Source organism: Myotis brandtii, unplaced genomic scaffold (genome assembly GCF_000412655.1).
Source record: "Myotis brandtii unplaced genomic scaffold, ASM41265v1 scaffold609, whole genome shotgun sequence".
Lineage (NCBI taxonomy): Eukaryota > Metazoa > Chordata > Mammalia > Chiroptera > Vespertilionidae > Myotis > Myotis brandtii.
Window position 1 is genome coordinate 44542 of NW_005370315.1, and position 27446 is coordinate 71987.

The window sequence follows — 27446 nt, forward strand, 5'->3', positions numbered from 1 at the left end:
TTCTTTTTATACACTGTCTATGACAGAGAATTTATGTTTTTCCTGAGGTTGCATGGCTAATAAGTGCAGTCAATGACCCTACAACCTCCAGATTGTGAACTTCTACTGATTCAGCCCTGCTAGTTTACATACTAAGAAAAGGATCTTAAACTAAGACACAGAAAGCATAGGAAGTATCAGAGTCAATGGACTTTCCTAGATAAAGGCAACGTCCACAAAAGCAGGAAGTGCCAACATGTTTGGGAAAACAGACAGTCCATCTGTCTGAAAATCCTCAGTGGGCAGAACCTGTATCCTCAATAAGGCGTCTATGGTGATTGAATTAATCATTATTTGTAAAGTACTTACAAATGTTCCTGGTATAGTAGGTGGTGTGTGTGTGTGAGAGTATTTGTGTGTGTTATGTTTAAATAGCAGTGCATAATTTGAGCATCCAAGGCATTTTAAAAGCAAAAATATGTGGAATAAAACTGAGTTTTGGAATTGGAGGATTCCATGAACATTACTATCGAAGATGAGCCCTGGGGAGAATTTAATTATTACTCCTGAGTGCTTCCCGCCTCCTTTTTGTTATTTTTAATACATTCACCTGCAGCAACTTTAATCTCTGGGACCCTATTATTAAGGCAGCCTGACAAAGGTAGAGTGGGATCATTACATAGAGAATTCTTATATACCAACATTAGACATTCATATGTAATTTTGTAGAAGAGAGTACTTTTGCCCAGCTTTCACTGGGGAAATGCAATACTAAACATATGTAACATTTACTAAGCACTTGCTATGTGCTTGGGACTGTTCTACATAAGTGTTTTACTTTATTACTCATTTAATCCTCACAAGATCACATTATGTCACACAGCAATTAAGTACAAATTCAGGTGTTCTGGGTCAGGAGAGTGAGCTCACAACCACTCGATTTCAGGGAGAGAAATCAACACAATGCTACTTGAAGCAAGGAGAGCAGTTTGCTTGTGAGAAAACATATTTAAATTGAATTTCTAAGACATGTAATATTAGTTTTAACAGCATGCCACGTAAAATTATTAAACAACTCAATAACACAAATTTAATCACTTTATGCATTCAAATGTTTGCTCATTTCAGTAACAAACAATGATCTGATTTTATATGTCTCAGGGATTCATAGATATTGAGAGCTGGTGGAAATGGTAGAGAAGTCCTAGTTTAATCCTGTATTGGACAGAACAACAGCGACTTCTTTCTTCTATCATTTTCCCCTTCCAGTTTTGCAACCCTTATTTTTAAAACTGACTAAAATTTACCAAATAATTCAGAACTTGCTGCTCTCTGTAAGTTATAACAGTGTACAAAATAAAAAGCACGAGGTAGAGTTAATAGTATATGTTTATAGAGCATTATTGAATCACTAAGTTAAGTTATTTTACAAATTATTCACATATCTATAGCTAATGGGTAGGATATATCAGTCCAGGTGTTTAGGAAGCAGATGTTAAGATAGAAGTATGAGAGCTTTTTATGGGGAAACACAGATAACGGATAAAAAATCGGGAGCAGAAGTGGGCAAGCAGCGCCTCCTGTAGCTCAGCCATCTGTGAAGAACTGAGGGAAAGAGAAGGGTGAGGAAGAGGAGTCTTAGACAGCAAGGCAGTTCAGAGGGATTCACCAATCTGATGGGTCGCCCAGAGTGAAGGAGGGCGCTGCATTGGGCAGACCTGGGCTGACTCCAGTCCCCGTGTCAGGTGTAGTCACTGGGAAGCACGGCTTGTGCTGTGCATGTGGCTGCAGGGGATGCTGGAGGTGCAGCAGCTGGAGGCCGTCTGCCCGCTGAGGCTTGGCATCAGGGAGATCCAAGCAAGCACTCCCAGGACTGCCACAGTGGTATAAACAATAGTCCGCTGGTAGGAAAGAATAAAGTGCGGCAACAGTTTATATTAGGAGTGTGCATGCCATCCTACAGACTCAGAGCTCCTTTTTCAAATGCTTGCAAAACTTCTACCAGGCCATCAGCCATGTTTCTTTATTTGCATCATTTAACCAGTCCTATAACTGCATTATTTTAGAGAAACCTTCTAAATGTAGATTTCGATCAGGCTGAGCATAAGATATTGGCTTGCTTTCGGAGAGGTGATGGCATTCAGATAACCAAATTTACTCTTCTAAACTCTTTTATACATCATTCATTCATTCATTCATTTGTACATTCAGCATTTACTACAAAAGAAATGTAGGTTAAAGTATGTGCAACTGAAAAGGTTGTTCATGGAACTGTGTGTATTTAAAAAAGTCTAGAATAGGACATTTATGGAGTTTGCTAGCAGACGAAGCTGGGGATTGAGACAGGGGACAGACTTAATGAGCTTTACATCTTCTGCTACAGAATTTGCATTCTATCCTGAAAGTCGAAAGCCCTGCAGAAATTTTATGCATTATAATGACATAATCAAATTCATGGTTTAGAAAGAGTAGTCTGGTCACCAGGTAAAGAAAAAGACATGAAAATAGAAACTAATAAGGACTTTCCAATTGTAATCCAGAAGAGAAAGACATAAACTAAGATATCTTAAAGGGCTTTGTGTTGAATTGGATATAGAACATCAGGAGAGAGAGTGGACAAGGTGACTTCATACTTATGGTCCACACCTTTGCTACCAAACGTGGTCTGCATCACCTGCGTCAGCATCACTGGGAGCTCGTAAGAAATGCAGTCTCAGTCCCCACCCCAGCCTGAAATAGAAACTGCATTTTCCAAAAGATACTCGAGTGGCTTTTTTGAACATTAAAGCTAGAAAGCATTTGTCTAGGTCAAGGGTCAGTAAACTTCCTGTGAAGGCTTAGATAGTAAATATTTTAGGCCTTGTGTATATATAGTCTCTGTTGTTCCTACTCTACTGGGATATTTATTATAGTACTAGAGGCCCGGGGATCCGGTCTAAGCTGGCAGTCAGACATCCATCTCCCAGTTTGGGGCTCTCTCAGTCCGGGACCTCTCACTCCTTACTGCTTGCCTGCAGTGGAGGTGGGAGAGGCTCCCACCACTGATGCTGAGCTCGCCAGCAGTGAGCCTAGCTTCTGGCTGAGCAGTGCTCCCGGCTGTGGGAGCACACTGACCACCAGGGGGAAGCCCTGCATTGAGCATCTGCCCCCTGGTGGTCACTGTGCCACATAGCGACTGGTCATTCTGCCATTTGGTTGATTTGCATATTAGGATTTTATTATATAGGATAAAAGCAGCCATAGACAATACACATGAATGAATGTGTCCAAAACAATTTTATTTATGGACACCAACATTTAAATTTTATAAAATGTTCAAGTCACAAAATTGTCTGGTTTTGACTTTTTGCAACCTTTACAAAATGTAAAACCATTCTAAGCTCCTGAGTTATACCAAAACTGATGGCTGGCCAGAATTTGCTCCTGGGTGACTTTTGCCAACACTCTGTGAGTAGATGAATGATGGGCCATTTGCAAAGATAGAGAATACAGGGAGAGGAACAGCATATGTTGAGGCTTGTAAGACAGCTGTTATATCACCTTTCAAATAAATGTAGGTATTGGAGACTAAACTAGCTTAATTAGGAAGCTTTTAAAATTCATTCTGAGAAATCATTTCTGTTCTCTATGTTGTTCCTCTGCTGAACATAAGATATTTATCTGGTGTATCCATTGAATTTCTTGCCATTGAGGATAGAGAAAAGCAGTCCAGCACATTTCACACAGTAGACACTCAAGTAGTATTTGATTAATGCTATTGAAACAGAATATTTAATCTTATTAATTAAAATTTTCACACAAAATTGTAGTAAATGTCTGTTTTTTCATTCTCACTTAAGAATTACTTCTATATTATACCAGACAGTAGCCATATTTCAGGTGGAAGCAGAATAAATATGACTGACTTTATCAGATTTTCCATGTAGCTTTTAGTTATGATGTGTTAATGCCTGGTCTTTTAATTTTTTTTTTCACTTCAATCTCACAGCTTTCTCTATCTCTGGTGAAAATAGCCAAGTGGTAATGATTGCCATTTCAGCGGCGGTAGCAATTATTCTCCTCACAGTCGTCACCTACGTTTTGATTGGAAGGTGAGTTCACAGTCTGTTTTATAACTTACTTTTATTGTTGCTTTGCTTGCTCCCCCCAATTGCTGCTAAAACCTGAAGTGTGCTCAGTAATGTATGTTAGCAAATCAGAATGTCTCCATTTGTATTCTAGATCTTTCTTTTTCCCCCTCTCCCTTCTGTTTCCTCATCTTTAATTTTGGTTTTCCTTTTTGCATTAACTTCCGGCCTCACTCTCCAATACACACCCCGTCTCCTCTCTCTTTTGACCACATTCCTAGGTTTTACTTCCCCCCTCACTGTTAAAATACACCCCAGATTTCCCTGACACTTTCTCACCCAGAGCAGCATTAATCACTAACAATGGAGACTTTACCCTTCATTCATTCTAGCAGCAGTTGTTAAAAAAAAATGCTATAAACACCTTCTGAGGCCATTATAAAAATTCAACTGAAGGGGTCTGCACAGTGGGAAGCAGCTCTCCGTATCTCCTCATTAGGCAGCTTCCAGGGTCCCCTGGGCAAGGGGCTTTCTATAAAGGATTTAGGAAATACAAAGTCATTAAACTTTCACTAAAGCATTTAATTGTTTAAGAAAAAACGCTTTATATTTTCTGCTTTGTACATTCTGAGCATAGATAATTGTTTAAGTATATTTTCTTCCTGTGTTCTCTTCCCTCGATTTCCCTCTAGGTTCTGTGGCTATAACAAGTCAAAACATGGTACAGATGAAAAAAGACTTCATTTTGGGAATGGACATTGTAAGTTTTAAAGTGTTATGGTGTTTTGGTTTTACCATTTCGGTTTCGGCAGTGGTTCATTTATAATTGGGTAACTTTCTCCTGACAAAGATAATTCAAAAGTAGTATATTTTTTTTGTTGGGGAGGGGGGGAATGAGCAAATTAAAATTATTTTAAACAGAGAAGAAAATGCATGCCTCTGCATCAAGTAATTCTTGCATGGCCAGATTTAAGCAGATTTAAGCTAAAGCGAAGGGTAACCGGTGGTTTATATTCAAATAGTGCACATGACGGGAGTCAGAACTGTAGTCAGCTTTGCGTAGCTGAAAGGCAAAGCGTATCTTCAAATTCCTTATTACTAGTCCTTTGCTAAAATATAAATAGGATCCTTTTTTCCGTCCTAACTGCCAGGTAAATAGAAACAACCTCTGTTTATGTAAAATGCCTCACTCCATTTTGTCAGCCAACCAGGAGAATAAACTGTTTATTTTGGAGTTACATGATATCCAATCAGTAGGAAAGCCAGCCCTTTCCCCCCATATTTTAATACCAACCAATTTAATATTTGCAAAAATATTTTCTAAGAGAAATATTCTTTTAGGAAACAAAGTGTTTATGTCTAATAAACAGACTTATTTTTATTTTTTTCTGATGAAACTAATCATCCCAAGGTCTTTCCTTTTTCAGACTATGGCTCAGTTTAATGTGGAAATTACTAATCAGTGGCCTTAATTCTCATGGGAATGAGTATGGAGACAATACTCATGCTTATGTGTTTCAAATAATCTCAATATAACTAGTGTAGTTTTGTAAACATTCCTTTCTTTGGCATTCACTATTGCCTTGCCAAATTATTTTTAAGTCAGTGTGATACTTCATTATCAGTCATTGGCTTTGCATCTAAAAATTATAGTTTTAGTTGTAACTCAGGTAAAAACTTGATTACCTGTTGCTAACATGCAAGAGGCATAGAGTAGTTTGAAGAAAAAAAAAATTTCCAAATGAAAATTGACGCGATATTGACACAGTACCAGAGTTTACAGAGAGCATTGTTTGTTTTGTCCTCATTGCTGTCATTATAAAATAATTCACAAAAAGAACCCACAAACTACTACCTTTCTAATATCAACATTTCATCATTTCAGATTAGTTAGGTTACAAACTCAAAAGTCCTCAAAGTGTACATGAACAAATTACAGGATACTTGTCTAGATTTTCTTCCTGGTCTCTCAAAACACTGAAAATTGCCATGCTTAAGTTACTCACAATAGTTACATTCCTTTGGATTAAGTTGCTCTTAATTTGAGTCGGACAATCAATGTAAATATTGTTTTTAGAGCAAAACCATACTGATTTTGTTCTTTATATGGGAATTATAAATCTCATGAATTTAGAGCATTGATATATTCCTGTGAGCCAATTGTAAGTAGCCTCTTTTATCGCTCTGATCTGTTTTAGCTGCTGGTTTTTATGGTAAAGTTTGTTGAAACTTTGATTTTCTTCAAATGCACAATATCTTTATGATAGACAAACAAAAAAGAAATGCATTTTATCCTAGCTGCAAGGGCACAAAGTAACTTATATGCATGCCATAAACTTTCTGCGTCTTAATACTACAGCTGGTTTATTTCAGACCATTTATTGGTATTACCTTAAAAAGCTTGAGCTATGAACTATTCCCCCTACCCTTGTTACAAATCCCATAATATAGCTTCAAAAAGAAAGTAATGTGTTTCACCTCCTGAGATCCTGTCCCATTGCCCTCTCTGACTGAGTCTTTCTACGTTTTTGCTATCCTTAGGGCAACTCATGCTGGTAAAATGGAAATGTAAATTATTGTGTTTGCACAGAACGAGCTGTAAAGTAGTGCAGCTTAACACGTGTGCATGTGTTTATTATCTGGTTTGCTTGACACAGCCCAGTTACTCTGTATGTTGCCCTTAATTATTGGTGTGGGGGGATTATGTGCCTTGTATCCTGACTCACCTGATTCCTGGAATCTCTGGGGTCAGCAGTTAAAAGTCAGCAGCCAACACTACCACAGTGAGCAAGTCATTTTACTTGAGGGTGTGTGTGTGTGTGTGTGTGTGTGCGCGCATATTTATATTGTTTCCCCAAATGTCATGAGGATAGAAAAGCCATATACTTCATTTTAATTAATCAGAATGAATCAGTTGGTTTTATTTGGGAATGATTATTTAATTTTCAGATTATTTGGTATTGAAGGGTCACTCTAAAGCACAATTGCAAGGCTTCTTAAATCCACTGTCATAATATTTGAGACATTGTTTCTGATCATTCATTTCATAATCTTCTTTTTAAATTCTGATGTCAGTAAATCTCTCACAAGTTTATGTCCTTAAGTTAAAACGGGAAAGATATTTGTAGTCGTTTACCAGAATAATTTTTTTTTTACCTTATTTTAAATTTTTTTTTCTTGGAAAAAAAAGCTAGGTTTTCTTTTGATGTTACCATTTTCTTATCTTGCTATTATTATTACTAGAGAAAAAGCAAAACTGATTGATCATAAATCATAGCCTCCATTTGATGTGAGTCTTTATTAAAATGTAACCTAATTGACTTAAACAAATTCTGACACAAGGCTTTATTTCCTAACATCTCTGAGAGTGTCTATGGTTACTTTTATTGTTTTCCTTACTCCAAAGCTTTTCTTCTCATGATATTATAGGTTTACTTAATATGTTTGCTTGTTTTAAGGGTAAAGTGTTTTAGTACAGATAATGCTAGGAGTAGTTTTAGTGTAGTAATAAATTATAATGGACCACTATAAGAGTGACTCTGCTGTCTGTTTTTATAGGAAGCAATAATGTTTATAATAATGGCAAAGTATGAAAACTGATCTATGAGCTCAAAAGAAATGGGCATTTCTGAGCCCAAATTCTGTATCCAGGAAACCTCAGTGATAGTAATAATTGTGAAAATACTAATGATGACATTTAGGGACACTTACTACATAACAGGCACTGGAGATAGGCATTTGAGAGCTTTCTTCTCCTAGGTCCTCCATTTGCTCCCTCCCTCTCCCATTTCTATATTGCTATCTCACAATCGTCTGAAGAAGTAGTGAGGAAAATAGAGTTTTACCTCCCATCTCTTCTGGTAACCATTTTTGGAAATAAATTTTATGTCTATAATTTTTTACTTAAACCTCTATGGAAGCTTTGCAGAAGCAAAAAGTATATGGAGTAACCATGGAATTCCTGAAGTTGTCCTGTAGGTCCACAAACTGATCATTTTGTAGCCAAGCTGCAATCCTGGACGCACCGGTCTAATGCCCACTGTGCTGACGTTTCTCAGAATGGCTGCCGCCATCGGTTCCCACACCTCTTCTGTACACAATACACACTGACACGAAGACATTTTTGACTCCCACAGAATGTTCAGTTGCAATTTTGCCAAAAACATTCTTTCATCACAAAATGATTTTTGAAAAGATAAAGTCTTATGTTCTTTGTTATTTTAGGATAAAATAATCATTTAATATTCTAGTGTGATCAATGAGAAAATATATCATCATTAAGCAACCATGTCCCTCGCTAAAACAATATCATTATATATATATATTACCAATGTTACCATTTTATATTCTTTAATTAATTTATCTGTATTACAGCACTTATCCAACCTTATGAAAATATTTTATATACTTTTATTTATTGTCAGATGAGGCATTGTAATAGATACTTGGTTACTGTTTGTAGAATCATAAAAGTGTTATAGGGTGATGGTGTTCGCTCACTAATGCTACTATGAAATTACTGAACCTACACAATTTTGAACCATCTTCTCCTTAAGATCCCCTCCTTCAATGTCCTTTTTTCTTCTAGTGTTTTTACAGAGGAAGCTCATTATGGTTCCTCTTTACATTTCATTATGGGGAATATTTTTTATTAAGTTGTCAGTACTTAGTCCAACCTCTCTGCTGATTTCTGTGATATCTCAGAATAAACTAGAGGTTTGGTGCATTTTATCATAATGGGTATTGTTTTTAACCAAAAATGTTATAAAATTTGTGCAACAAGGTTTTTAAACCTAGCTACAATAACATTTCTTCATCTTTCCCTTAAACAGTAAAACTTCCAGGTCTCAGAACCTATGTTGATCCACATACATACGAAGACCCTACTCAAGCAGTTCATGAGTTTGCTAAGGAATTGGATGCCACCAACATATCCATTGACAAAGTTGTTGGAGCAGGTAACTACCACCAGAAATATCACTGCCAACCTACAATGTCAGTTACAAGTTTACAACTATGAATAAGACTTCTCCCTGATGCCCTGGCCGGGTGGCTCAGTTGGTTGGAGCATTGTCACGTACACCAAAAAGGTTGTGGGTTCAGCTCACTGTCAAGGCTCATAGCTAAGTTGTGGTTAGAACCCCGGTCGGCATGTTTCTCTCTCTCCCTTCCTCTCTCTCTAGAATCAGTAAACATCCTCAGATAAAGATTACAAAAAGGAAAAAAAAAGTATTGTCCCTGAAATCACTCAGGTTCTCAGGCCTAATCATAGGGTGTGGCAAAAGAGGTTTACAATTGTGAGTATGTGAAACACAAAGTTTATTCTTGTATTAATAATTATTAATCATTTTATTATTTTTATACAAACAATTGTAAACCCACTTTTGCTCCACCTGTATATTGCTATGAAAAGGAACATTTTCTGACTTAATGATCAAAGGCAAGCAACAAATAAATGGAGTATTTAATGGAATGTAATGATTTCAAAGGTGCCAGACCTACAGACTCACAGACCACGGGCCAGCTTTTTATTTATTGAATTTCAGAGGCGGCAGCAGCAACAGCTCAGTCTTCCCAAGGCTACGCTGATCATGTGTCACAAAGACCATTAAGCTAAATAGGGATAACAGGATAAAGTGTGTTTTACTTTAAGCCTACTAAGTGGAATTTGGGATTTGTAGAAAAAAGGTAATTTTAGAATCCTCTTCAGAATTTAAAAAATAGACAACACAAAATAATATCATAAGTGAAACATTCTAAAACACAAATTTCACGACAATTAGTTTGAGTAGTTAAATGTGAAGTGTTCCATTTTAATGGTTGCCTGTGAGTTCATAAACTATTAATTTATTTGTGTCAAGGCTTGTTTTCATATAGAAATCTCTTTTTCTAATCAGTAATTTTGCTATACCATAAATTCATATATACCCTTTGAGTGATTATTAACAGCTGTTGCATATTTTTAACAAAATTATAGAAAGTTATTAAATAACTATTTTACACACTGAGACATAGCATATGAACATCTGTAGTACATGCAGTGTGAATTTGAACAAAACTACTACTCCAAAATAAAAATAAACAATAATGTGCATTAATAGTTTACACCCTCATCTCATTCTCCAATATTGCTCTAAAAAAAACCTCACAAACTAGTTATTTTGATGTGGGAAATAAAAAGATTGAAAAATTAGCTTATTCAATTATCCATAATACATAAGAACACATTTTCTGTAGTAGTATATTTATGACTGATGATTCTTTATACAAATGGGCATCTAATGTCCTATGCTGTTTTGTTTTTTTCTATACACCAAAGCAGTATTTACAACTCAAGCAGTATTTCCTATTATCCAGGACAATCAGAGTAATTCACATTATCTAAAGAAAATGATAATTTACTAAATTTTCTCTTCTAGAAGGAGATTTGAGGTGGTGCAATATACAGATGATGTATTATAAAATTGTAAAAAATTATCTTCTAATTTGCTCAATGTTGCATCATCTTAAACGTCACATGTGTAGGCAATATTAAAATATTCATCTAATGCCTGGCCAGCGTTGCCCAGTTGGTTAAGCATCTCCCCATGCACCAGGAGTTTGAAGGTCTGATCCCTCCTCAGGGCACATGCCCACGTTGTGGGCCTGATCCTGGGTGGAGGACGTGCAGGAGGAAGCTGATTGATGTTCTCTCATAGATGTCTCTATCGCTCCCTCTCCCTTCCTCTCTATGAAATCAATAGTACATATTAAAATATTCAGCTAGTGATTCATAAAAGCAAACTAGAGTGACTTCTTCTTTTCATAGACGAAGATGTAAGAATGAACGTATTCACCATACATCTAATCCAGTTACAAGAGTTCTATATTGATCACTCTTTCATTTGTGCAGTTCTGCTTCCTGTACTGCTCTATGGTGCAGAGGCTTCTGATCATTGTTGAATGTTGCCCCAGGAGAGTGCAGTCTTCTCCATCATGGAAGCTGCAGTAGCATATGCAACACAAGTGCTTTGAGTGCTCAACTGGCAGGAGGAAAAACCCACTCTTCTCGGCCAAGGTCCGGAAAGCCAGACAGACACATTAGGGCATTGAAATCTGAGACCCTCCTCATAAGGTAAAGCTTGCATATGCAGATGCTATTCAAAAGCCAGAGATCTATTTCACAGTGGTGTGAGACAAAGCACACTCATTAAAAATGGTATCTGATAAATGAGATAAAGGAAAAGCCTACTTATACTAACTCAATAGTCCCTGATTAAAGATTAGGACAGATCCTCTTTTTTTTTTTCTCTTCAAACATATTTGTAAAGAAATTAGACATACACCCCATTTTCAGGATTATTCAGTCAATATTGTCATCTGTCACATTAATGGCAATAAAGAAATGCTTATTTTGTTTGCAAATAGGTATATCTTCAAGGTCAGTTATGCTTGTCCTGGAAGACCTCAGTGTAAAAGGCTCGGCATTACCAATTATAAATTCTGAAATCAAGATTTTGAAATATTTTGTTGTAAAATTTTAAATATCTACAAGAATAGATGAAAATGTGCAAGAGTATAATGAACTATCATGTACCCATTTCCACAGCAACTACAATAACAATCTACTTATGGCCAGCTTTTTTTCATCTATACACTTACCCAGTTTCTACATCCTTTTTAACTTTTACAAATAAGGTTGTACATAAAAGAAGAATATTTGTGCTAAATTGATTAGCAACTATCTTCTCTTGTTAAAGGGGTTGAATATCTTGGTAAATGACAGAAAGTTCATAGTCAATGACAAATACAGAAAGACTCTATAGCTGGGGGCTAATTCTCTAATTTTCAGTCAGAGATTTTTATAAAAAGAAATGGGTACAACAGAAATTCCTAATTTTATTCCCCAAACTATCATTTCAAAGATTAAATACTGAAATTTCCTAAAGGTAGAATATATTTATTTAACTCATAGTCTATGCTAAGCTTTCATTTTATTAGCCTTGTAGATAAGTATTGGTATCTTAATTTCACCAGATGAGGAAACAAAAGGTGAACATTTGAATGGTCCATGGTCACATAGCTATTAATTAGGAAACCAAAATTGAAAATATGTACTTTTCAACTTCAAAGTCCATGCTACACATTGATGATCACAATACACCTTTTCTAGATTTTTGTGAGGATTAATTTGATAGTTTGTGTATAGTACTTAGCTGACATACCAACTTGTTTCTTATGTATTTTTATTATGATTTTTTATTAATACAGTAGAAGGAGAATGGGCTTTGAAGCTAGTGCAGAGGGTCATTCTACTTAAAGTACATTTTTCCTCTATTTTAAATGAAATTAGTGTAAGAAAATTTACTTTGAGCGATTTTGCATTGTGCATCTTAAATCAGAACAGTATTTTCATTCTCATAAGTCACACTTTCTTTCAAAAGACAAATAGTGCTGCACTTATTGAATTAAAAAAACCAAGCAGTATCTTTTTAAGTGGCCCTCCTGTAACTGTGCTTTTACATAGAAATAACAGAACCTAAATTTCCTTTCTTATAGGTGAAAAGTTAATTGAATATGGCCAGGTAAAACTGGGCTAAGTAGAAAGGTCAGACATTGCATTTGCCTAGTTTTTGTTAAAATTTTAAGAGTTTTTTTAAAAATTATTTTAAAGAGAATTAAATAAATATTTCTAATGTCTACCTGATGAAATAATCACATTTCTAAATTTTGTAATTTTTATAAATTAGCATTACTGAAACACTATTTTCTGAATTTTGAAGGTAGATGTATACGTACAGATATCCCAATGAGAACATAGAAAGAAACTCTAAGTGGTCCACTTGAAATTCCAACTCTTCCCTTTGGTCTCCCTAGTGAGGGGTGCTTTTACAAAAGGCTGTCCTTTACAAATACTCATCCAATATGACATTAATCTTGCTATCACACTCATCATCACAACCATCTCTTCTTACATTTAAACAGTATTTGAAGTGTTAAAAGCACTTTTATATTTATTCTTCAATTTGATCTAACTCTTGAGAGAAAAATCCATAATTTATTCTTCTTAAGGTAGGTTTGAACTCAGATAAATAGTGACTAACACTTAGCATTTACTATGTGTCTGTTTACTCTCTTAAGTTCTTTACATACATTAATTCCTTTAACTGCACAAAAACCTTATTAGAGACATAGTTGTTGTTCTTATATTATAGACTAGAGGCCCGGTGCACAATTTGTGCACTTGGGGGGGTCCCTCAGCCCAGCATGTGCCCTCTCACAGTCTGGGATCCCTCGGGGGATGTCCACCTGCTGGGCCCGCTGACTGGGGGATTGGGCCTAAGCTGTCAGTCAGACATCCCTCTGGCAGCCCGGCAGCCCTTGGGGGATGTCCACTTGCCTGCGGGGAGCAGGCCTAAGCTGCAGTCAGACATCCTTAGTGCTACTGAGGAGGTGGGAGAGGCTCCCACCACCACCGCTGTGCTGGCAGCTGGCAGCCTGACTTGTGGCTGAGCAGAACTCCCAGTGTGGTAGCACAATGACCACCAGGGGGCAGCTCCTGCATTAAGCGTCTGCCCCCTGGTGGTCAGTGTGTGTCATAGTGACCAGTCATTCCCAGTTGTTCTGCTGTTAGGGTCAATTTGCATATTACCCTTTTATTATATAGGATAATGAGAAAAAGGCACAGAGAGGTTAAGACACTCACTTAAAATCATATAGCTCATAAGTGACAATGGCAGAATTACACAGCAGACAATTTAGTTCCAGAAGCCATGCTCTGTTCCACAGCTCTGTGCTGTCTGGCTTATAATCTGACAAGGGACTTGTCACTTAGAATAAGTAGTGATGGCATCCAAATTTAAAACACAATGTATTACATCATGTTGATTCATGATAATGGCTGAACTTTCAGAAAATGAAAATTCATTATAAATGCTTCCTATAAGGTTTGCTCAAAATGACTACTTACACAAAGGTAACTGGAGCTCCGACAATGTTCTTACGTTTCTGTACAAGGAAATAAATTCTTACTCTTGCTTACAAATTCTAAATTCTTAATTAATTTGCATCGTAATTTCTCCTCCTAATACTCATATGTCTATAACACATATTCCCTTGGATTTAAAAGTATCAATGAATGGTCTCAAGTTCTGCCCCTAATTCTCCCTATAATCCTATGGAACACTCTAGCTATAGTTATTGCTATCTTCTCTGCACTTCCTCAAGGGGAGAAATTAGATCTGCCTTCTTTACCATTATATCTGTGTTGTTCATGGTGTCTGTCATAATGGTGCCAATTGATGAGTATTTATTAAATAATGTCTGACTAACTGCTTCTTGGACCTTAAGTAACTTTGACAAATTGCAGCATGCCATGATTTTAAAAATAGGGGCAAGACTGGATTCCTAAGAAAGCGTCAAGTCTGGTCAGTTTAGAGCTTCCTGGACAGAAGCAAGTCATTTTTAGTGATGGAGTTACGAAGTTGATAGGGCAACTTGCTGTTACTTGGGGGAAAACTACTTACTTGGACAACAAATAGAGAAGAAACATCTCACTTTTTGACACCTTCTTTCTGGTTGACCAGTGGGGCATGGCGCTTGTACAAAAACTCACAGTGAGAAGGTTGTACCAAAAATATTACTACATTCCACACACATTCTGAAAATTGAGCATGTACTTAATCTTTGTCAAAAAGAAATCCCTCTTATTTGACATTTTAAAAAGATTTTAAATGTCTAATAATTTACACAATATTAAGATTTCTTCTGTGAATATGAAACATTATATGTATGGCACTGCTTTGTGGCTACTACTCTGGCAGCAGTGGGGACAAAGGAAAGAATGTAAAGGGTCTCTGCTCTCCAGAAGCTAAAAATCTACTAAAAGAGCAAATCTCAAAAACAATGGATAAGAAGATAGTGCTCAAACTAGTTCTAGGCATTTTTTTTTTACCAATTACATTAGACTATTTAAAATCAGCAACACTTTAATCAATTACATTAGACTATTTAAAATCAGCAACACTTTATATTCAACAAATTGTGGATTAATTATTCATTTAAGAAAGTTTTTATTGAGTCTAAAAAATATCTCTACAGTGATTCCATAGATAAAATGTGGTATCATTTCTTGTTGTTTTTTTCCATTTTTAAACATTGATTTTAGAGAGGAAGGAAGGGAGAGAGAGAGAGAGAGAGAGAGAGAGAGAGAGAGAGAGAAGAAGAAGAAGAAGAAGAAGAAGAAGAAGAAGAAGAAGAAGAAGAAGAAGAAGAAGAAGAAGAAGAAGAAAATATTGGCTGCCTCCTGCACACCCCTTACTGGGGATCGAACCTGCAACCTGAACATGTGCCCTGACCAGGATTTAAACTGGTGACTTTTTGATGTACTGGACAACACCTAGTCAACTGAGTCACACTGAACAGGGCAAAATAAAATGTGGTATCTTTTATTTCATGCTGTTATATTACTGTTCTCCTTCCAGATGCCCAGAGAACTTTATAACAGTGTGTCAATAATGCAATATGCTTATACTCTAATAAAATGAATTGATAGCAGATGGTTTCATTTTCAGAGAGACCAAGTATATAGTTAAATTGGCCCTCTTAGTAAAATCAGAAAAGTTAGAAACATCTGAAATTTCATTCAATGCTCAACCCATGCTTGTGCTGGTGTGTGGATTACCCTGAGGAAATGGTAGCTATGAGAACAAGGAGTAAAAGTCTAATAGATACAGCTTTCAACTGTCCCATATTCTTTCATATTACATTATTCACAATGTGCTACTTAAAAATATATGAGGCTAATCACAAGGTCCATTTACTACTCGAGTGTAGATGTCCTGGGGCTTCTTAGGGAGGCTCAGATTACCAGCTTCCAAAATAATTTGGAAGCCTACAGTGTACATCTTACTGGCCAAAGGTGTAAATATTTTGAAAACAATTATTAAAAGGAAAAAATTGTTTTCTACTGATTTTTTTATTATATGACTAGAGGACCAGTGCATGAATTCATGCACAGTTGGAACCCGGCCAGCCCAGCCCAATCGGCGTATCAGGGCCAGGCCTGTTGAGAGGAGTAGATGGCAGGAGGTTGGCTGGCCGGACTGCCTCAATTGGGGCCAGATCAGGGCCAGGCCAGCTGGGGGTAGGGGCTGCGGGCAATTGGCCAGGGGGCCAAGCGATTGGGGATGGGGCCAGCTGTGGGTGGTGGTCGGCCGGCCCCACCCCCAAATGGGGCCAGGGGAGGGGCCGTGGGAGTTTGGATGGCCAACCCCAACCCCAATTGGTGGAGGGGCTGTGGGTGGTGGTCGGCTGGCCCCACCCCCAAATGGGGCTGAGAAGGGGCTGTGGGAGTTTGGATGGCCAACCCCAACCCCAATTGGTATGGGCTGATCAGGGGTAGAGCTGGTTGGGGGCAGGGGCCGCAGGCAGATCGGGGTGGTGGGGGCTGATTGGGGGTGAGGCAGGCCATGGGCAGGGGCTGTGGGGAGTGGGACAGCCAGCTCTGCCCCTGAATGGGGTTGGAGGGACCTATTGGGGGTCAGCAACCTGAGGGAGGGCCCATGGGTGGTTGGCAGCCAGACCTACCCCTGATCAGATTGGGGGCTTCGATTGGGGAAGGAGCTGGCTGGGGGAAGGGGCTGCAGGAGGTTGGCTGCTGCCCCCCCGCCCCATTGGACCGGTTCGCTGGCCATAGTGGGTGTCATAGCGACTGCTTGTTCTGGTTGTTCCGGTGTTTGGTTGCTGGCTTTTTATATATAGAGATTTTTGTTGGGCTTCATTCTTTTGCATTCTAACAGGTGAATTTGGAGAGGTGTGCAGTGGTCGCTTAAAACTCCCATCAAAAAAAGAGATTTCAGTGGCCATCAAGACCTTGAAAGTGGGCTACACTGAAAAGCAAAGGAGAGACTTCCTAGGAGAAGCAAGCATTATGGGACAATTTGACCATCCCAATATCATTAGGCTGGAGGGAGTTGTCACTAAAAGTAAGTAAAGTTGTAAGATCAACTTTTGTGTATGTTGAGCAGAGGTCATTTAAACCTGAGCTCAGTCATTTAAGAAATTTGATCTTTTTTTTCATATGTATTTAAACATCCTAACAAAAAGACCAGTTTAAGATTAACATGTCTTTCTTTGACAAGAGAAAAAATATTTAACTGGTATTATATTGACAGTGTTCTTAAAAAGCTTTAAAAATTTAGAAGGTAAACTGGACATTAATACAGGCTGATTAAAAGACAGAGAAGAAGTGAATTTTGGAGAAATTTCTGTTATGTAGAGTAGCAAGGAAAAACAATGTTTCAATTTTGATAGAAATTGTCAGGAACTCCCAGCTAGCTGCCTTTTCTTTTATTACTCACCACCTTCATTTAAGCTTCCAAGTCCTTACCCACCCCAACTCCTGGCTTTAGGGAAATTACGGGAGTTTGTGGAACACTTCAGAGCTATGAAAGTTGGGATCACTTTAGACCCAATGCCTTTTCTCTGTTCTCTGTGGATTTCAAATAATTCTAATCTACAGTCCCACTTGGCTTCTTGACTTGTCTGGGGAAGCTCTAGCTCACAGCCTGTGAAAGAGATCTGAACTTATTTCCTTGATGGTTTCTCCAGCCAGACTCTAAAGGAATCCCATGAGACAACCATGTGATTTTTGGCTCCTATCCCAATGAAAATGCTCTGGGATTTTTTTCTTTTTTTTTAAGATTTTAGAGCATAAAAGGAAGAATAAGTTAAATTGGTAGCAAACTCTTTAGAATGTAAGACAACATGGCAGGGAATTGGGCATCCATTAGAGGATAATTGATTGGAACCACATACCACATTTACATATTCTGTGGTTACCAATAGACATTACATATTATATTTTTCACAATGATATTTTTCTTTAACACTATGCAGAGCACTTTCTTAATGGCACTAATACCTTTTCTTCTTTTACTGTGACTAAAACAGCAGTTCCTTCCTCAGAAAAGCATGGAATAATCAAAATATACTTTGATATCCTTTATAGTTTTCTTATATAATAAATGGGATTAAGAATTTAGCAATGTAAGAACTTAACCATAACGTGTAAGCCTACATTAAGTCATATAAGAATCATTTTTTCTCTGTACTACTATACATTAAGCCATACTACTAGTAACACTGAAATATTTTCTGACAAAAAAACTTTAAAAAATTTTAAATTAATAATCAAAACTCTTTTAGAAGTAGTACAGATTAGGAAAATGTATGAACCCTTTGTTCCTTCAGGGTAAGACCAAACTACTTAATATCCATGGAATAGGATGATATCTCAGTATTGTTTTAATAATCAGTTAGTCATTTATTTTTCTTCATAGCATCCTTACAAAGTGGTTGTCCTTCATATCTTTAACCCCGCTGGAAGAGGAAATGCATTTAAACTTATGTAACCATTCTTCTTTTAACTCTCAATTTTTACAGGTTTTTCTTTCTGAGTCGGCTATTATATGCCCAACATTGTAGTATGAAGATTATTTTTTTTCTTGCTACTATCCCGTGAATTAAGTATATTAAAATTTCACATTTGAACAAATGGTAACTAAAGAACAAGTAGATTGTCTAACTGGAAAGTTCTAGATGTGGCATTGGTAACTTGGTCTGTTGGTTTCACCTCTATCACCAATTCTAGCCAAAATATGTTTCTACTTTTTATCATTGTATTTGACTTATTTTATTTGAATTATTTATCTTCCCTAAAAACTTGAACATAGCAAGGCATCCGTCAAGCTTCAAAAACTTTCAGTGGCCAATTAATAGCCATTAATGCCTAAAACAAATGTAAACTCTCATTGGAGGCAAGAACCATGTTATTTGATAATCAGCGACTTAAACAGAACCTGAATAATAATAGGTACTTAATTGACTAATGTTAGAAAATAAAAGATTGCTTGCTGGATTGATTGAAGGAGTGAATTTCTTAAAAACACCCTAGTTTTCTACCAATAGGTCTTCAGTGTTGGTTCATTTAACTGAATTCACGTTTCAGAGTAGAATTGTGAAACTGCTTGTAGCACGCAGGGAGCAATGGAGAAAGTGATTCCATTTTAACATGGGCGCCTAATTTCTCCAACAACTACAACGATGTAAACACAATATGCAAGTAACTACGAAAGTAAAAATTAGGTTTAAATTTAAACTTATTGATAAGCTCTCTTATATTAACAAGTATGAGTAGATTTTTTTGCTTCCAGTGTTAAGAATTTTTGAAAACAAGTTGTTATATTTTGCTAGCTGTTTTCTATAAATTCGCTTACTGAATGGTAGGTAACATTAAGCTATAATAATTGTGGCAGGTTTTCTTTAGATATAAAAATGAAATAATCAAATAGAATTATGGTCACCTGGCAAAGAAATCCATAAAACAATCCCTAAGACCAAAATTCAGGGGGAAAACACATTAAGAAAAAAAATGACCTTTAAATATTGTCAGTAGTATGCATTTAATGTCTTATTCAAGCCTGATTCTGTGACATTCTAATATGGATTGTAACTACCTTATTCTTAGGGTAAAAGTTCTAAATTTGATATATCTCCCTGGTAAAATAGGCATGTAAGAAGCTGCCAAATCTGACGATATAAATCCCAGTCATCTCATATAGTGCAGGCATAACAGAGTAGCAGACTGAGAATTAGATATTGAGCTCCTTTACTGGCATATGTAAAAGCTCTAAGTCTGGCACCTGTAACTGAGAGAAAATAGAAATGCCTTAGAAAGAAAGGTAATGCATTGCTTTCAACATATGAGTAAGACAATTTTGTCACCAGAAGTTATTCAATCTACTTTTATTATTTTCTTTGTTTCCTGAGACTATATAAAGGCTAAAACAATCTACCTTCAAAGTCCAAACACACACAAACTCACAAACACACACACACACAAACTCACACACACACACACACACACACACACACACAAGAGCTAGAGTGATGCAGAGCTTAAAATTTAATGAACAAAACAGCATTTAAAGAAGAGATATAATTGGTATCTAGATTAAAAATCAGAAGGTCAAAGTTCAAGGTCATATGCAACCGTTCTGGTTATTAGACATCTGGCATATCAGACCACTCACAGAGACTCACTCTCTTCAATTGTAACATGGAAGTAGCATTTCTATTTTACTATTTCCAGATACTTTAAAGATCAAATAAGATTATGTAGAAATGCATTGTTAAGTGGAATAGAGCTATAAAAATCTAAATTACCACTTCTGGCGAGCTTGCGGTTTTACCAGTTAATCTTGGGAGTAGAGAAGTAAATGCTTGAAAACAATTCCTTTTATTTTTACTCAAAAATACCTTTTTATTATTGCTATTAATTGTGCTTTGAAGCACCAGGTCTATTATAATGTATAATTTTCAGCTCATTTGGAGAAAGCCCTTTATCCGATCATTATATTTTCATTTATTTAAATTGAGCCATAAACAATTTTAATGGTACATTTTGAGCCTGATAGTCTTAAACAAGAGAAGGTGAGAGAGTCTCTGATCTCAAAGTAGCAGAGAGGTGGGGGCACAGTCTCTGCTCAGAGCTTGGCACTAACATGTGTTATCAATTTTAGTTGAAGTTCAAAAAGATGGAACTTTCTTTAAGCAAATGTTTGAGATTTCTGCCATCACACCATTAGTCAAATGATGTTCAGACTCCAAGAAGACCTCCATTGGCCACTTTTCACTTAGTGAAATAGAAGGAATTATATAGATAAGATTGATGTGGGTTTTTTTGTTGTCGTTGTTATTTGGGGAGGGATTATTTACTGAAAATTTTAAAAAGTAATAATAATGCACTTAACTATAAACTTGCATTTCTAAAGAATGCCAAAACCATAATATTAAGATGATTTTTAAAAATAATTTAAACATTTCTGTATTGGTGTGAGAATCCATTTTACAAAAATAAAAATAAAAAAAATACTTAGTTATTTGTTTCCACCTTTCTATCTGCTCCACATACGAAAAGGAAACATTACTAGAATAAGATGTCATTTTTAGAGACAATGCCAAATTCGTGCTATTTTCTGTTAACTTCTTAAAAAGCTTTTTTCTGCACTTGTTTCAAGGGTACTACACCCCATGTCATAACCCTAATAGACAATATATAGTTATACTTACTTTATTAATAATGTGCAGAAATAGTTTGTTAGGATAATCAATTTTTGAAACTTTGAACATTGATTATCGTGCATTCAGGACCTTAATCTGATAAATCAGTTGAAGCCATCTCATTCTAAGCACCCACATAGCAAAACTAAGAAAATCTCTACTTGATATATGAAAAAAGGTGAGCCAGGAAGTGCTATTTTTATGTGCCTAAAGAAATTTCTTATTTCTTCAACATTAAAGAATGTTGTGTACTTCCTCAATAATTTTAGATAGGATGGGTTTTTGATAGTTTTGGAAAAACAAATTCAACTTATAAAATATGTCATGGGCCCAGATACTGTCTTTTAAAAAGTTTAAAAATACAATATCTATCCTAAAGGAAGAAGAAATATAATTACATACTTGTGTAATAGCTGTCTGAATAGTTCTGATCTTATACAAACTCATTCAGAAGGGGAGAAAAAGAAACACTCCTAACTCATGAGGCAAGTGATATCTTGACACCAACCCACACAAGAATATTTTCAAAAAGCAAAATCACAGGTCAGTGTAACATATGAATACATTTTCAATAACACTGCAATAATTTTAAAGGCATACATAGCAATGTATTAAAAATGATACTTTATCATACCTGTTAGTTTATTCCAAGCATGCAAAGTTGGTTCAATATTTAACATCCAAGAAAGTCACAACATTAATAGATAGAAAATAAAAAGGCAATCTCAATAAATGCAGAAAAACAATCATTTTAACTTAAAATATTTTCTTAGCACATCATACATAGAAAATATGTATGTCTGATAAATGTATATAAACACACAAACACACCTATAGACCTCATATTCAATCTTGAAATATTAAAAGCATTTCTTTAAAAATAGAATTAAGAAGCCTGCTATCATTACTTCAATTCATTATTATACCTAAGTTATTAATTTTACTATTAGAGAAGAAAAATAAAAGGTAGAAACTTGAAAAGAAAAAAATTGTAAGCTGTTCTTGCAATATCAAACTGAGCACATTCATATTACTACATTCACTAATTGTCATTGTACTTACCAAGCAAATCAGCTATGAATGGAGTAACAGAGAGCAGGAATGTTGTTACTGTCTTTAAAGATATTAAATTTTGTTTTAAATTAGCATCAATACATTTAAAACTTTTAAGGTCAGCTGAGTGTAAAACATTTGGTGTTAACATTGATAGAGACGGTTGGTTAAAGAAAATTTGGAGAAACTGTTTTTTAGCTTAATTTTGAAGGCAGAGGTTATCTTTAACCAGCCTTCAATGACAAACATGATATAATCAATTGTAAATAGCACTCTGCCAGGTAATAAATATTTAACTGAAGTCAAAATGGAGATGGCCCCTGTGCTCATTAACTCATAAACCAGTGGATATAACAGAGGTTATTCTTAACATGAATAATGTCTTGATTAAAATGGAATTTTGAAAAGATTATCTGTATTTTACATGATTTAATAGGAAACTCACAGGAAAAAATACTCTAATTCAGTGCATTCCATGAATCAGTTAGGTATAGTATGTGAAAATCTATAACAAAACCTTTTGTTTCTAGTCAAAGGTGATTTAAGACTTCCTTCCTGGAAATAGTGAGGCATATTTTGTCAATTTTTTTTCAGTTTTCTTTCTCTTGCTTCTGCTTTTTGCTTCCACCCTGATTCTGATTACATGATAGTAATATTGAGTGTGGGATAATAAGGCAAAATATATTAATCTCATACTAGATTGTGTTTAAGACTTTTGAAAAAAAGAATTGGATATAGAAGACACACTTACTGTTAATAGGAGTTAATAGCATTTCTTTCTGAAATGAATTAAATTTCAAAATTTGTGATATTGCAGTCATCAGTAATTTTTACGTTTGCATAAAATAGATTTAAGTAACGTTTATTTGATGATTGCAATAAACTTTTCTATGTATTGCTATATCTCACATTAATCTGATTCTTCTTTTTATAGAAAAGGTGATTAGGAAGGTTGAGGTGAAATAAGTAGAGCTGAACCTGGAATTCTCTGACATTTTGAAACACGTTTCTTCTGTCTTCAAAGAGTGGCTCAATGATTAGTAATATCTCTGAGCCACTAGGGATAGTTGGGAAAATGAACTGATTATAACATGCTGCTATGCTTCCCTTAAGCTTTTAATTATGAAAAAAAAATCATGATTTCATGTGTACTCATAAATAAGTTTAAGAAAAAAAGCAAAATTCCCCTGCAAATTTTGTTTTGCTCATTTTTGATAAAATTTTATTTCATCAGCAATAATTTAATTGAGTTCAGTTCAGTATGCATACTTAGACTTGTTTTAATATCTCCGAAGGCAGTAAATGATAAAGGTTCTTGATGATGATGTCACTTCTAAATCAAAATGCACATGAAAGAGTATCCAAACTTGAATAGAAACACATTGCATTGTGCGCAGATGAGCTGGTAATTTATGATTTCCAACCACATTTCATATTGTTAGAACTAGTTCTCATCATTATTGCATCTCTTTTTCTTTAACCCCATTCATCATAATCAAAATCACAAGGGAAACTAGGTAAAGATACCGCTTTCCAATATAGAATATTTGTATTTGTTTACTCTTTGTACATTTCGGCTTGCTGAATCTTTGAACTTAATGTAAAGCACATTTTTAGACTTGACCATGTTAACTGGTGTGTTTATAAATACCTAAATTGTATAGCTAAATTCAGCCTGATCCTATTTCTGAATGGTCATGAGGCTTTGGCTTAATTGACTGGTTTGAATTTTCAGCTACTTTCATTTTCATTTCCCTTGCCAAACATTCTACTAGACATGTCAACAAAAAATGAAATGGTCATAAGGCTGGGATCCAGAAGGAAGAGGGAAGCAAAGGTCTGGGTAGTACTGTATGCAAACACAATAACTGGCCCCTGTAACTGAGAGTTGCCTGTATGAGGCAACATATCTATGACTACATTCTAGGTATGCATTGAATTTTGCTAGATAGTATTCTTCCTAGAATTCTGTTAAGAAAGGAACACAAAAGTGTATACTGATTTATGAAGAATATACATATGCAGAAATTCATTCATTCAGGTCAGGTCTCTGGGATCAGTCTTTAGGTATTTCATTGACCAGTTCAGGAGAGAGAGAAGTTTACAAGGAAATGTTGAATCTTCCCTTTTTTCTTTAATATTTTAAAATCAAAGCTCAATTATAATTTTGAAGAAGCAAGTTCTAGAGACTTAAAGTTTTGGCTAAATTGACTTTTCAGACATCACCAGACTACATATATAATGTTACTCAAGATATATAACTAAGTTACTCTGTTAAATAGAAAATAGATTGATGTATCAATTGGTTGTTACATATATAAAATTATTTGAGCAATTTCATAAAATTTAAATAATTTTATTACCTCAATAAACAAAATATACAGTTTGGGAAACATTCAAGTAGCAAATGTAGGAATTATAATCTTCACAGTACTAATCCATAATTCACAAACAGCATGAATTAAGAGTTTTCACCTATGAAAGGAAAAAAAAATCAAAGAAAGCTATTTTCCATTGTGAGAATGGCAAAGTAAGCTTGCAGTGGTTCTCAACCTTCTGGCCCTTTAAATGCAGTTCCTCATGTTGTGACCCAACCATAAAATTATTTTTCGTTGCTACTTCATAACTGTAATGTTGCTACTGTTATGAATCATAATGTAAATATCTGATATGCAGGATGGTCTTCAGCGACACCTGTGAAAGGGTCGTTCGACCGCCACAGGTTGAGAACCGCTGAAGGATCTTGAGAGGAAAAACTATATGTGCTCTTCACTTAACTATGCATTGAAGTTTGTGAAAAATCTATTATTTGCTCAAAGTCTTCCATCAGTACTCAGTCTTAACTCAAATCTTCTAGACCTGGAAGAGGGGTGATTTTTCTTCCTTTGAAACATGATGGAAGAAACTATAACTAAACATATAACTAAAACAATGTCATAGCAACAATAAATGAAGAGAACTACAGTGTGGTAATATATGTGAGCTTTGAATCAGAGACAACCGTGTTGGGGATCTGCTGCAGTACTAGCTGTGTGACCTCAGCTAGTTTCCTAAATCCACAATGCTTCCGGCTAAGGAAACACAATGGGAATAATGCATATTCCTAACGCATAAGGATGATGTGAAGATGAAGTGAAGTAATTATGTCAAGTACTAGTGTAATTCTACATGATTCTAAATATGGAAAAATTACTAGTGTTTCCTATATCCATTTTATATGTTTTTTTGTATTTGAAATGTTTGTTTTATATTACTTATTTTCATAGTTGTCATGATGCATGTAGAGTTACTATATGTTTTCAGCTTTGTTCACATAACATTATTATGTAACAGTTGTTTAAAATGCTACAGTCTTCAATCACTTAAATTCAGAATAATCATATAATTGTAACCCACAATTGTCTAAATCATTACCAATAGTTGAACATATGTTCATTTGTAGATCTATATATATTAGTATATTTAACGCCTTTGTGTTTAATGCCTTTTTATATACCTTAAATGTTTTTCTCAGGATGAATTTCCAAAAGTAACAACCTAGTATATTCAGGTTGCAATTTTTGGCTTTGTAACTTATTCCCTGTGTGGAATAGAGTAATTTAATTATCCTCTTTATATCTTAGTTTTTGTATGTGTAAATGGGAATGATAAATAATAAGTTAGTGCATATAAAATAATCAGACCACAATCTTGTACATTTTATAAAGGGCTATCTAAATGAATCTATATGCTTGTTAAAATATTTAATAGCATTTAAGGCCACATATTCCAAAATGGTTGTTATAAGTTACTGCCAACAGAAATTTTAATTTTATTTTCCTTTTAAACATAGCATGGATTTTATAATTTTTAATGTGTTAAATGTATACAGATGAAAATATTATAATTATTAGTCTTAATTGTTTTGTGCAGTTCACATGTTGAATCCATGAAGGCAGGGTCTTTGATTTATTTCTGACTAGCACAAGAGAATATCTAGCACACAGTTCTATAATTACTTGTAGAAAGAATAAATGATTGTGGAATTATTGGCTATATCTTGAGCTTGGAGGCAGAAACACTTGATTTTGTAGATCAGCTAAGATGCAATTAAAGTGAAGAAAAGGTCATATTTGGTGTTCATGAAAATCCATGCCAAATAAGCCAATATAGGTATTATAGGTTATGAGCTCTTAGTCGGAAAACAAACCTTAATTTTTTTAAAAAAATTATTTTCTATTGAAATTTAATTTTTTAATTGCAATGTTGCAAAATTGGGAAGGAGGAGAAATTTTTACTTTTTTAATTTATCAGGTGTATCAAAGTGTATTATACATGTTCATTGCATATTTGTTGAACTCTAATAATGATTATATATTTAATTTACAATATATCTAGGTAAACCAGTTATGATTGTCACGGAATACATGGAGAATGGTTCCTTGGACAGTTTCTTACGTGTAAGTAGAAGATTTTTATATACATATGTGTATCTCTCTCTTTCTATCTATGTACATGCATACATAAATATGGAATGAATTATTGAAAATGTTGGAGACAACCTCTGATACAGTGCCAATTAGATAATCAAAGTTCAAATAAAACTGAAATTTGCAGAGACTGAATAGCAAAGGGAAGGCTATAAATTTGAATCTTTATCTTGAAACATCCGAATGTCAATGGTTTATATTTTTTAAACAAATTTGTTCAGCCTTCTTCAGCTTTTTGGTACTGCCAAAACTCACATTGATTAAAATAAAAATTAAAAATAATCCTAAAGTCAGACATAAATAATATTGATTTAAGACATATAACCTTTTTTATCTAAAGTAACCTCAATCTGCTATAAGATAACAGACCATCTATCTCTCACATAGTTTTGTCCACTCAGAAAATAGGCATGTTCTATAATTTCAAAGTATTGTCAATTCAGATATATCATTTTGGAACAAATATAATGTTCAAAACATACAAACATTTTACACTGTCAATCACCAGTCACTGCAAGGGATAAAATAAAAAATAGACCCATCCTAAAAGGTACTTTCAGCAGGATATATAGAGAGATGGTAGATAGATGATAGATAGATAGATAGATGATAGATAGATAGATAGATAGATAGATAGATAGACAAACAATACATTTCATTACTGTGGAGAAAAACTAAATTTTATATGAATGAGAAATTGCATTATTAATATTCATGAGCCAGATATAAATTTATTAGAAATTATTTTCACAAACACATTTCAAAAACAAGCAAT

At 35.1% G+C, this 27446-nt stretch overlaps 1 protein-coding gene across 1 annotated transcript in view; it reads left to right on the forward strand.

Annotated features, from left to right (window-relative positions):
• The window catches only part of LOC102255650 (ephrin type-A receptor 3), a gene marked incomplete at its 5' end in the record, with an annotated part of 78393 nt that overhangs the window by 6117 nt on the left and 44830 nt on the right, over positions 1–27446 (forward strand). Inside the window, 5 exons of the mRNA XM_014550628.1 lie at positions 3968–4070; positions 4739–4806; positions 8879–9004; positions 16826–17011; positions 26580–26641. Coding sequence (XP_014406114.1) covers positions 3968–4070; positions 4739–4806; positions 8879–9004; positions 16826–17011; positions 26580–26641 — 545 coding nt within the window. The remainder of the gene's footprint in view (positions 1–3967; positions 4071–4738; positions 4807–8878; positions 9005–16825; positions 17012–26579; positions 26642–27446) is intronic.